Genomic DNA, 11,726 nt, shown 5'->3' with positions numbered 1-11,726 from the left:
TATTGCGGTGGCTTTTCTGTGGAGCGGCTGCTAGCCACATGTTGCTACTCACAAGCCGCCTCACCCGTGGCCACGGCAGAAAGGTGTGCAATTTAAGATGTCATTGAAAAGTCAGGTGGCATCTTTGAAGAAACAGGCCAACGTGTTGGGAAACAGAGCGAAATGACACGATGGATGTTGTTAAGTGCAGGACTGGAATCAGGACGTGGTTAGCTTAGCTTAGCATAAAATACTGGAAGTTGTCTCTGTTTACAAACACACCTTTAATGCTCACCAATTAAAGCAGCTATAATTCATATCTTTATATTTACAATGAACTGGTGATCACCTGTCAGATAAACAACATGGTGGCGTGTTGTGATGTCTTTTGTCTTCTTCTGTTTGACGGAGGCTGCATTCAGATCTGTTATTATGTTGTGAACAAGTGAAAAGAGATGAAGAAGAATTTCAGCCCCCCCCCCCTCCGACCTGGTTAGTATGCCGGTCTGTGTGAGTGATCGTCTGCCCCCGTCAACAGATTAAAAACACACATTTACTTTCGGTAAAAGTTTTCGTGGGCGTCTTCCGGTCTGATCTGCGGACTACGTGATTGGCCGCCGCAGCGTGACGTCGGGTTGCGTTTCTCCAAAAGTTGAATCCGTCTCAATGTTTCGCCGCAGTGAAATGAAACCTGCGAACTTTTAGTTTGAAGCTCTGCACGCATGTTGTCTTCTGCTGCGTGGCAGAAGTAGAAAACTTGTGTTTTGTGTTCCATCTTTTTTAATATATATTGAAATTTGTTTGTACAGTTTGGAAGTGTCCCGTAACTGATTAAACTATATCGCCCCCCCACCCGAACTATTTCATACTGTCTCTGTAAATAATGAATGAAGTTACAGCTGCTGGGTCACATGCGTTCAAACGCTCATTCTTCATGATGGCTACAGGTGTTCAATAATTAATGATTAACAGATTATTCAGTGACATGTGAACATAGACTCAAAGGCTGAACTCATACATGAAGGTGTGTGTGTGTGTGTGTGTGTGTGTGTGTAAAGCAAATTGTGGCTTTTATGTTAATGTTTATGGATCAATTTAAAGCAGCTGTGTCACCACAAAAATTATTAAATCGAGAGCACAAATTATGTAATCTGTGTTGTGTGTTATTAAATCAAGTGCACGAATGATCCCTAATTAAATAATTATTACATCGTGTGCATGAATTAAGTAATCCGTACGTACAAATGATTAAATCCAGAGCACAGATTATTAAATCCAGAGCACAGATTATTAAATCCAGAGTACAGATTATTAAATCCAGAGCACAGATTCTTCCGGGCCCCGTACAACTGACTGAGCAGCATCAATATGTAATCTGGCTGAATTATTCACTGCACTTTGCCTCCCGCGATAACGAGTTCACTCGGCGGGCGATAATAACTGAGTCTGTGTCACGAACACACACATAACGAAGACACAGTGATGCCGCGCGGTACGAGCTGCGATGTTGAAGAAACCCGCGGCTTTAAGAGAAAGCGCTGACACAAATATCAGCAGACAGATGGAGCCTATAAATGGACCAGATGAGAACACACCATGTGATTACGTTCAGTGCCAACACAGGAAGTGGTGTCGTGTATGTAGGAGGTGTGAAGCGAAGGTGTGGTGGATGGCAGCATGTCAGGAGATCGAAGTTCACGTCCCATCACAGACTTTCTGGTAATGTGGTCTCGTCTGTTTGTCTGCTACTTACGACATAAGATCTATACAGTCTTGGAAGCCATTGGCTTTCGACTATCGTCGTACGATTTAGCCTCTGGGGGAAACGTTCAGTGTCTCGGGGCTTTCGGTGTAGCTGGCAGATATCCGGATAAAGGACATCTGGGTCAAGACTTCCTCTTCTGAGCTCCAGTCATCGTTTACAGTCTGATTCTCGGATCCTGCCAGCTATCGTCTGACGATGACTTGAATGCAGATCACATTTTAAAAAGCTCATAAAAGCTAAATTGTCGTCAGATGGTCGGACTATTTACCTGCGTGCAACCAAAGCCCGCTCAAACGTGATTGGTCAATACTACTCGGACTACAAACCAGAACGCTTCTGGTATATCAGGCTTTGATACGCCGGACTTGTTGCTGGATCTGTTGAGGAGAAGAAATATATAGAACATGACCAGATTTATCCTTTAACCACAACAACGATCTTTCCCTTATTACACTTTAGTTGCCACGTGAAGACAAGTGAACGTTGTCATCATCATTCAGGGTGTTTTCCAATGTTGGCGTTCTTGTCTGGCAATGAAAGTGATACACACACAACACCTAAAACAGAATCTGTACTTAACAGCATTTCATTAGCATGAATGTCTGAAGGTATTTGTGAAACTAATTCTGTCACAGAGCAGACGATTAATATGCCGTCATAAAAAAGACATTAAAAATCTAATACCGTGATGCCTCCGAGCTATGAAACTGTCATAAATATACAGAAATGACCATAATGGTCTACTCTTAAAACTTCTCTGGCGCATCATTTGACACCCGAATGGCCTTTATGATGTTTGGACATCCTCGCTGAACTGTGACTAACAGCTCACCTCTGCACATGCTCACACTGAAAGGTACACATCTTTAGATACCATTGAAAAATAGCCTAGCTTAAACTTGTCCTCCATGTAGATTTTCTCTGTGACGCGTCTTTTAAACAGCATACGTCTTTGTCTCTAGAACAATGAGACAATCCCGGTGAAAATGTGAGTGTTTTCTACCACAGGAACTTAATGACCCATAATCTGGAGCTTCCCAAACCCTTTAAAAAAGTATCCCACCAATTTAACATCCCACCTCTATAACACAGTCGAACAGAGAGAGAACGGGACTGCCAGCTGACCAGCCCTCCAAATATATTGGTAGTGTTTGGTCTCGCTATGCTGCCTCTTAGTGGGGAACAGTAGCCTGCTACTGGAAACCAACGTGACCCAAACGTCACCAGGAAATGTAGTTAAACTAGTAGCAACACTGCACACAAGCAACCTGTCTAGCCTCTGTTTCACCTGCTTATTCAAGCATTTCTGTCATCTGGAGTTGAAATCCAGGAATTGAAATCTCGATTTTAACGAAGTCGAGCGGTTACTTTGTGAGCACAGTAAAAACTACAGCTCCCATGGAAATGTACAAGCGCTGCAGTGCTGCAGTGCTGCAGTGCTGGTACTGTTAACTTGGTTTAACTTGGTTTCGTCAAGCTAAAACCTTCTGCGGCGTTCGGTCGTCTCCGTGAACAAACCACAGACATGGACTCGCCTCGTCTGTCCGGCCGTGACATTTAGCCCACAGAGATCCAGGGCTTATGGGAAATCATGCTCGCTAAAAACACAGAATTATTAAATGAAAGATATTCAATGTTTTTTTAACAAACCTATCTGAACATACGAAGCGAGCCACGCGACATACTGTTGACAAAGACTCTGTTCTGAGGCTGGATCTGTTGTTATTAACGCTGTGAATGAATTTTCCTTCTGGAACAGAACCCAGAAGTTTACGGTTTCGCTTTGTATTGAAACAGTTCCTTGCAGATCTAAACACACGTCCTGTTTAATTAATGCCGTGTTGCAGGAACTCGTCCAGCTTTGGAAAAGGCCTGTGTTTGTTGCTTTCAGTCCCTCCGTCTTGTTGTCCTGGGTCACATCTGTGGCAGTTGGGTGCATTGCTTTCTGCGACAGTGTCTTTTTTCATAGGACTCAGCAACATCAGACGTTTTTAAATCCATAGGGGCTCATAAATATCAAAGATTTCTTTTTAAATAACTCCCCATCTCCTGGAGACGAAACATCAACTCATCAGGAGCTGATGAGAGCCGCCCTAATTACACTAAATGATACCACTGGGAGGCTTTAACACCGTACATTTAAATCATAAGTGCGACTTCACTGAAGTAAACAACACATTCTGCTTTTGGCTGTCTAACAGCTCACATGTATTTATCAGCGTGAGCTAATATGACTCTTGTTCAGTTAATTATCACCTTTAATTTAACAGATATGTGTTTATTTTTTAGACGTGTGGTATTTTCTAGGTGCAGATGTGATAATATGTGTATAAAGGTACGCGGGATTCGTTTCTTCTTTTGCCTTTTTCCATCTATTACTTTAGGTCTAATGTACCTAGAGTTCCATATCCATGTCAGTATATCGTATCTTATATTCTGGTCAAAGGTCATTGAAGCAGACAAAGATAATTCCCCTAAAACACTCTGACAGAAAGCAGTGATGGTAAATTGTCTGATTCCATTATTCTTTGCTCTGTAAGTGCTCACAGTCAATCCCACCCACCCTCCTCTGAAACAACAAGCAGTGTTTATAGTCTCACCGTCTCCTTTATTCAACCCTTTTAATATGAAGCGATTTCAAAAGAAAGCATAGCACTGGGCCACAACTACACAGGAGCAGAGATAGAAGATACAAGTAGATACCAGGCAATACTGAGAGGTACTAATCTAAACTTAAAGTCCAGCTGAAATCACAAAGTACATCCCTTTCTGCAGTAAAAAATAAAACTTTCAAATGTGTTGCTGTTCGTGATTGATGAACAGCTGAGATGGGTTTAAAAACAACAAAGTTTTTCAGTGAAATCAATTAATTTCAGTGGAGTTACCAAGATCAGTGGATTTGCTCAAATTTGTGCCATCGACTAATAACAAACCGTCTTCACAGTGCTGACCCTTGAGGAAGGGTCCAAAATGGAGGAGGCTATTGTAGCTTATTAGCTGTGTGTCACCATTCAGTTTTATTTAACGCCATCTGTCCACGTATATTCTGCTGACAAACATCAGGTAAAGACCTGGTTTTTAGACAGTTGGGAGACAGAAGTCGCTGGTACAGATCTTTTTGAATAAACTGTGAACTTATTGTCCCGTTAGCTTGCGCAGTCCGTTAGCAATTGCTCGTTGTGACCATGATTGCGACTAGCATGTTCACAGTTGAATATCATGTTAGCGGTTAGCTTGCAGTTGTTCACTGCCTACTCGCGGGAACACATGAATGGATTTTACTGTGCCACAAATTCTGGTCCGACGGGGTCTGGAAGTGGTCTAGATACGGTGCAGCAAGTCACCTCGAACCGCAAAAACAATATAATATACACTTTGTATTATGATTTAAACCATTATAGTTATATTTGTAAAACTTTTCTAGAGCCTAGAAATGATATTTATATGTGGATAAGAAGTAGTTTGTCAGTTTGTCAGCTCTTCAGCTGGTGTAGCCTGAATTCATGTTCCCCTCAGGATGAATTATATTAACTTCTACGACCAAATACCTGCCAAAGTATTGACATTCCCATTAGCGTCAGCTGTACTTGGTTTTTAGTGCTAATTTGTAATTATTAGCATGCTAACACGTTAAACTAAGATGGTGAAATATTCTGCTAAACATCTTCATGTTAGCATGCTGATGTTAGCATTAGCTCATAGCCTCACAGAGCAGCTAGCATGGCTGTAAGACAGCGCACAGGACGTGTAATTAACAGAGCAGATCTGACAGAAAAAAACATGCAATTTAATTTCAGTTGGACTTTAAAACAATGAGCAAGAATACTGTTTTAAGTTTAAGCTAATACTGTACAAACGCTGATTCCAACACCTGTGTTATCTTACATGTGTGTACAGTACTGGATTCTTCAGTCGAACACATTTCTAGTGGCTTTCAAAAGATAAGAAGTGCATTTTTGAAAAAACATGCAGCTGCAAACTCACACACACACACACACACACATACAGAGTATTCACACCCAAATAAATCAGATCTGTCCAGAGTGAGGAGGAGGAGCTTCTTCATCAGGGATTCTGCTCATCGCCGGGGTCAACGCCGAGTTCACATACAGTCTGTATTGCTTTGGCAGAGAGCACACTGTAGGATTCGAAGCTTACTGTCCATCGCGTTCATTGAATATTGCAAATGAATCAAAATCGCAACGAAAACTTGAGCTTCACCTAAAACACAGGCGCCGACTACCTGCATCACTTTATGTTTAGCAGAGGGAAAAAATAACATTAAAAAGAAAGATTAAAGGAAGTGAGCAGCTCAGCTCTCTCGCTCTAGTTTTTCCCGTTTAAACCTCTTGCAATCGCCTTAATGAGCGATTCCCAGGAGAGGTGTAACATCCAACGGTTCACTGAAGCTAGGGAATACACAGAGAAGGAAAAAACCTCCATCCATCTTAATGTACACGTAAGAAACAGAGAAGCAAAAGAGTGAAAAGAGGAGGCACAGAGAGGAGGATGCTCACATGTTCCCTGATCTTGTATTCCTTCAGTGCCCATTTTATCTCCCATAAAGGACACTTAGTGATATTTGTTCTCTTCCAGTAAGACCCGAAGGCAACTCTCCGCTACTCCCATGCACACACACACAACAACACACAACAACACATACCCCATCATACTTCTGTTTGTACTTTAAATTACTGAACATAGACCCTGTATCCTCTTGACTTCCATTTCAAAATATAATCAAATCATTCTGCTCCAGTCATTGAATATACAATTACACTGTATTCTTAAATAACATTAAAGATAATTGATGCAGCCACTTGACTGTGGCTTTCTGAAATCTCCCTCTTTGTCAGTGCTGCTCTGACTCAGCTAACAGCGTTCGCACAAACACAAGGAGAAGAGAAAATGGACGCAATTTCCTCCTTAATGCACAAGTGTTTATGTCGATGCTGAAGAGGGTCAGTCCCGGTCAAACACAGAAAGAAGCAAACCATTTTTTATCGACAAATTATCTTTCTGTCCGCCCCGCAGTTCAAAACATAATAACTCTTTCCTTTCTAGAAGAACGTACCCTTTGTGTCCCTGCACAGTATCCTCTTGAAGGCCTTCCTGAAGTCATTGTTGAAGATGGTGTATATGACCGGGTTGAGGCAGGAATTGCAGTAGCCAATCCAAAAGAAGAATTTAAACAAAGGGTTGGGGATGCTGCAAGTCTCAGGGCACACCGCCTGAAGAGAGTAAGAGAAGAAGAAGGGGAACCAGCAGATCACAAACACTCCCATCACTACAGCCAAGACGAAGGTGAACCTCTTCTCCCTGTTCACCATGGCTTTGCGGCGGGATATGGGCGTCCCCTGAATCTTATGTGTTTCCTCGGGTACCAGTTGGGTGCCAGTTGATGTGGCCATAGTGCTTTTGTATCTGCAGGCCAGGTTTAGCACCTGAACTTTGAACCCTTTGCTTTGGTACAATCCTAAAGTTTGCTTGTCAGTCTTGTTCGCCTCTTTTTTGCTGTCCTCTCGAACGCCTTCCTCGCCCGTTTCCAGCTCGGCGTCGGAGCCAGAGCTCGAGGTGTTGTCGGGGAGCGCTTCCCCTCCTTCGTCAGGATTTGTCTGGGACTCTTTGTGGGGAACAGCTGAGAGGATTTGGCTGCCATGTTGGGGGATTGAGGGGGAGGAGGTTGATTTTTGGACTGGAGCGGTGCTTGAATTAGGAGGGTAGTGTTGAGTGTCCTGGCCCGTGGTATCCTCATGCGGTTTCCGAAGTGATGACGAGGTGGAATCTGAGCCAGACGTTTTGCTCAGGACTTTTTCTTTTTGGCCGGCAGTCGAACCTCCTTGATCCCCGTTCTGTTGTGACTGCTCAGATAACTTTGCCGGAGGCTCAGTGGGTGCCATGTTGGCATTTTCTCCTGCCGGCGCTTTACGCTTCTGTCCGGGCGGGCAGCGGGTGTGCTTCTTAGCGATCTGATAAATCCTCACGTACACCAGAATCATTATCACACAGGGAGCGAAGAACGAGCCAATGGTGGAGTAGAGAATATACCAGCGCTCGTTGTTTAGTTCACACGCCTCTTCGCCTCCTTCGCTCTTGTCCAGGGTGAGAAGAGGAGGGAAAGAGATGACTGCAGAGATCAGCCAGACTACGATAATGGCCGCCTTGATGCGCGTGGGAGTACGTTTGGAGCCGTAGGACACGGGCCGAGAGATCGACAGGTAGCGGTCCAGTGCTATTGCACACAGGTGCACAATAGAGGAGGTGCAGAAGAGAACATCCAGCGCCAGGTAGATTTCACACCAGATGGAGCTAAACGCCCAGTAGCCCTGCAGCTCATTAGCCAACGAGAAGGGAATAATAAGCGTGGCCACTAAAATATCTGCAGCAGCCAGCGACACCAGGAAGAGGTTCTGAGCCCCCTTGAGGGATCGAGACGTCAGGACGGCGATGATGACCAGGATGTTCCCGACGATGGTCAGGAGCATCATGAAGGTGATGGCAATGGCGAAGGCTGCGGTGGCTTGCGGGGTGTAAGGCGAGGTCCTGACGGTGCTCCGGTTGCAGGGTCGGGTGCCGGAGACGAGACTGATGTTCCTGTTGGGGAGTCCGCCGAGCTCCGACAGGCAGGGTGCGTCTGGAGCAGCTGCCATGGTGGTGACGGGGGCAAAACTTTATGAACTTACAGAGCTAGAGACCACACGGGGGTGTTTCTATGGTAGACCATTGAGAAACGGGATTTCCCCAGTAAGAGGACAGGCCGAGGGGCCGGATGGTTATCAGTCATGTGATCTTTGCACTGCGAGGGACACCTACAAGAGAGACACATTCTGTGGTCAAGAGTTTTTCAAAAGTATTTTTCAATTTTCACAGACAATAAGCAACAAAACTTGACATGTACAACATAAAGTAACATAAAGACAAATCTAAACATTCAGGACACACAAGACATGTACGCAGTGGCTGAGGGGCAGCTGGGAGGACTGGGAGAATCCCCACTGGACTGATACCTTCAAACACTGGTAATATCCAGTGGTGGAAAGTAAGTAAATGTACTTTATGCCACTTTATACTCCACTGTGTTATACACAGCTATAGTTATAGTTATTATAAGATACTGAAAACAGATTTGTGTATTTTTCTCCTTTCCTGAAGTAGTTAAAAAAGTTAATATGATAATTAATTAATATGATATGATGCATCGGTATTAACAAGTCAATAAATACTGAGCCTCTGTACCTTAAGGACCGAGGGCGTCCTATCCTGCACAGATTGTAAAGCCCCTTGAGGCAAATTTGTGATCTGCGATATCGACTTTACATAGTAAATAGAATTGACTTGACTTCTATTTGCATGCATTTTCAAATTTTTTTTTTGCAGAGTCAGCACAGCGTCAGCAGACACAGATGAAAGTATATTTGTCCAGAAGTTAAAGCGTCTGTAGGAACGTTCATGTTTCCACAAACTACAACGTTTCAGTTGAGTTGTCAGTGTTTTTATTGCGTGAGGCGTTCAGGGTCCACGTCCTTCTTCTTCTGCTGGTTAAACATCTCTTTATTTGTGCCCACAGTTCATTTGGTTCAGTAGTTACACACTGAGTCCATATATTCTTTAAACCAGTGATCCAAACTGTGTTGACTTCATTCAAATACAGAAATACAGATGTTTCCACAGTGAACATGTGGCTGGACAGAAGGGAATCTGTACATTTAACATGGCGGACAGTAAACTAAACACTCAACACAGTAAATGAAGAAAGATAAGAACCATCTCATCCTGCAGCCTCACAACAAATGTCAGATCATCGACTCTAAACTTACTGGAGGATGCAGATGTTGATGTTGATGCTGAGTCAGGGCGTCTCTGCGTGCCGGCAACTTTCAAACTTTATGTTCTTGCAGGAATGTGCAGAATTTCGATGAAGGTGTCCGGAGATGCTCCAACAAAGCGAGGCGGGAAGTCCACTGTGGTGCCCTGATCTCCACAGGCTGGGTTCAGTGAGGACTGACCCGCAGACCCGCTTCAGATCTGTGGGGATTAAAACAGATCGATCGATCGATTAAAAAACGGATATATCCGCGTGCGGGGCTCCTCTTTGAGTCCCGGGTCCTGCTTTCAGTCCCGGGTCCTGCTTTCAGTCCGGACGCTGGAGACAGACTCTGCTCGCAGAGGGAGACGTGGAGGAACTGATGCGGATGTTACCGGATCAACGAGGACGCGCTTTTTTACGCGCAGCTTCAGCTGGACTCCAAACTGTCAGAACTCCGGCGGAGCGCTTCACGGCCACTCCGGGAACCGGACTGAAGCTGAGACCCGTCTGTCAGCTTCACAGCTGGGAGGAAGGTCAGACATGTGACACAGATATGACAGAAACGATTTCATTATTCATTAATAAATAATCATTAAGATAATACTTCTGGACTGAGTTACAAGGTGCTTCACGTCTTCGAACCAGGAATAAAACATTTCAGGAGCAAATCAAATATAAAACGGACAGAAATATGAGATCAAAACAATAATAATCATGTTGTAAATTCTTTATTCTCATGATTGTAAATGTTGCGTCCAGACTTCAGCTCAGGACATTCTGCTTATTACTGTTCACACCTCTCATATTGTCTGCGACACTTTGCTCTTTCAAATGAAAGGACGGATTATTCTAAACTCTTTCAGCTAGAAACTTTATTCAAACATCAGAATGTTCCTCATCTTCCTCACATTCAAACTAATACTCAACTTTGTTTGAACTCAAGTTTTGATGGAAGTCAATGAGAAAAACCTTCGACCTCTTCCCACTAATTCATACGTTCACATAGAAACTCCATTCAAACTGTAAAACGTTCACAACTCTTGAGACTTTCGTCTTTCACACTTTTTACACAATTTCAGTTCGAACTTCATGCTTCATTTCAGAGTGTATGTGGTGGGAAGAGAGCAGAGGACATGTTAAATATTCTCTTAAACCAGCTTTTAGTCCCTCAGTGTTCCGTCATTGTTCCCTCAGTGTTCCCTCAGTGTTCCCTCAGTGTTCCCTCAGTGTTTCCTCAGTGTTTCTTCAGTGTTCCCTCAGTGTTCCCTCAGTGTTCCCTCAGCGTTACCTCAGTGTTTCTTCAGTGTTCCCTCAGTGTTTCCTCAGTGTTCCCTCAGTGTTACCTCAGTGTTCCCTCAGTGTTTCCTCAGTGTTTCCGCAGTGTTTCTTCAGTGTTCCCTCAGTGTTCCCTCAGTGTTCCCTCAGCGTTACCTCAGTGTTTCTTCAGTGTTCCCTCAGTGTTTCCTCAGTGTTCCCTCAGTGTTACCTCAGTGTTCCCTCAGTGTTTCTTCAGTGTTCCCTCAGTGTTCCCTCTCCATACACTCAGAGTGAGCCTCAGAGCCACCGCAGCACCGACCAGCTGCTGCATGGACCTCCATATTAACCGGGAGCACACCTTTGTGGGGGGGGGGGGGGGGGGGGGGGTTCAGCAGGAGTCGCGGTCTGTGAGCCAGAAGCCGGATTATGAGACGTTCAACTCCGCATCAGCGTCACTCTCTGAGCAGGAGTACGAGTTGCCATGGTGATGGCGTTAGGAGGACACAGCTGATTGAGATCAGCTGATTAGTGCACGCACACATTTGATCTGTTCCACATCTTCATCAACTTCCAGACCCTGTTCCTCCTCCTCCTCTCCAGCTCATTCAGCTGTGTGTTTTATTGCCTTCTTATTAACTGAATAGATATCTGTTTCATTTGAATTGTATTTAATTTCTTAATATATTTCATTATTAATCTGTTTATTTGATTGTTAATATTCTGAATATATATATATATATATATATGACCCATCTAGTCTTCCATAGGCTTCTGTCCTCCATAAAAACAGTAGAAATGTAGAAATTTAGATTTTCAGAAACCTTTTAAAGCAGCAGGTTAAAACTACACTTTGTATTTTGTCAGCTTGAATTCGCAGTAATGGACGTTTGTGTTTGACTTGTCTGAGGCGTCTGAGGT

General features: G+C 43.8%; 1 protein-coding gene across 1 annotated transcript; it reads right to left on the bottom strand.

Moving 5' to 3' along the window:
• Window positions 1-6,804: 6,804 nt before the first annotated feature.
• LOC139301369 (alpha-2B adrenergic receptor) lies at window positions 6,805-8,394 on the bottom strand. The gene is made up of 2 exons (XM_070924743.1): window positions 7,581-8,394; window positions 6,805-7,529 (listed from the first exon to the last, which is right to left on the bottom strand). Exons 1-2 carry the CDS (start codon window positions 8,392-8,394, stop codon window positions 6,805-6,807), a joined length of 1,539 nt encoding a protein of 512 aa, XP_070780844.1.
• Between the last annotated feature and the right edge of the window lie 3,332 nt (window positions 8,395-11,726).

Source organism: Enoplosus armatus, chromosome 18, assembly GCF_043641665.1.
Source record: "Enoplosus armatus isolate fEnoArm2 chromosome 18, fEnoArm2.hap1, whole genome shotgun sequence".
Classification (NCBI taxonomy): domain Eukaryota; kingdom Metazoa; phylum Chordata; class Actinopteri; order Centrarchiformes; family Enoplosidae; genus Enoplosus; species Enoplosus armatus.
This window is presented reverse-complemented; position numbering and strand designations above follow the sequence as displayed.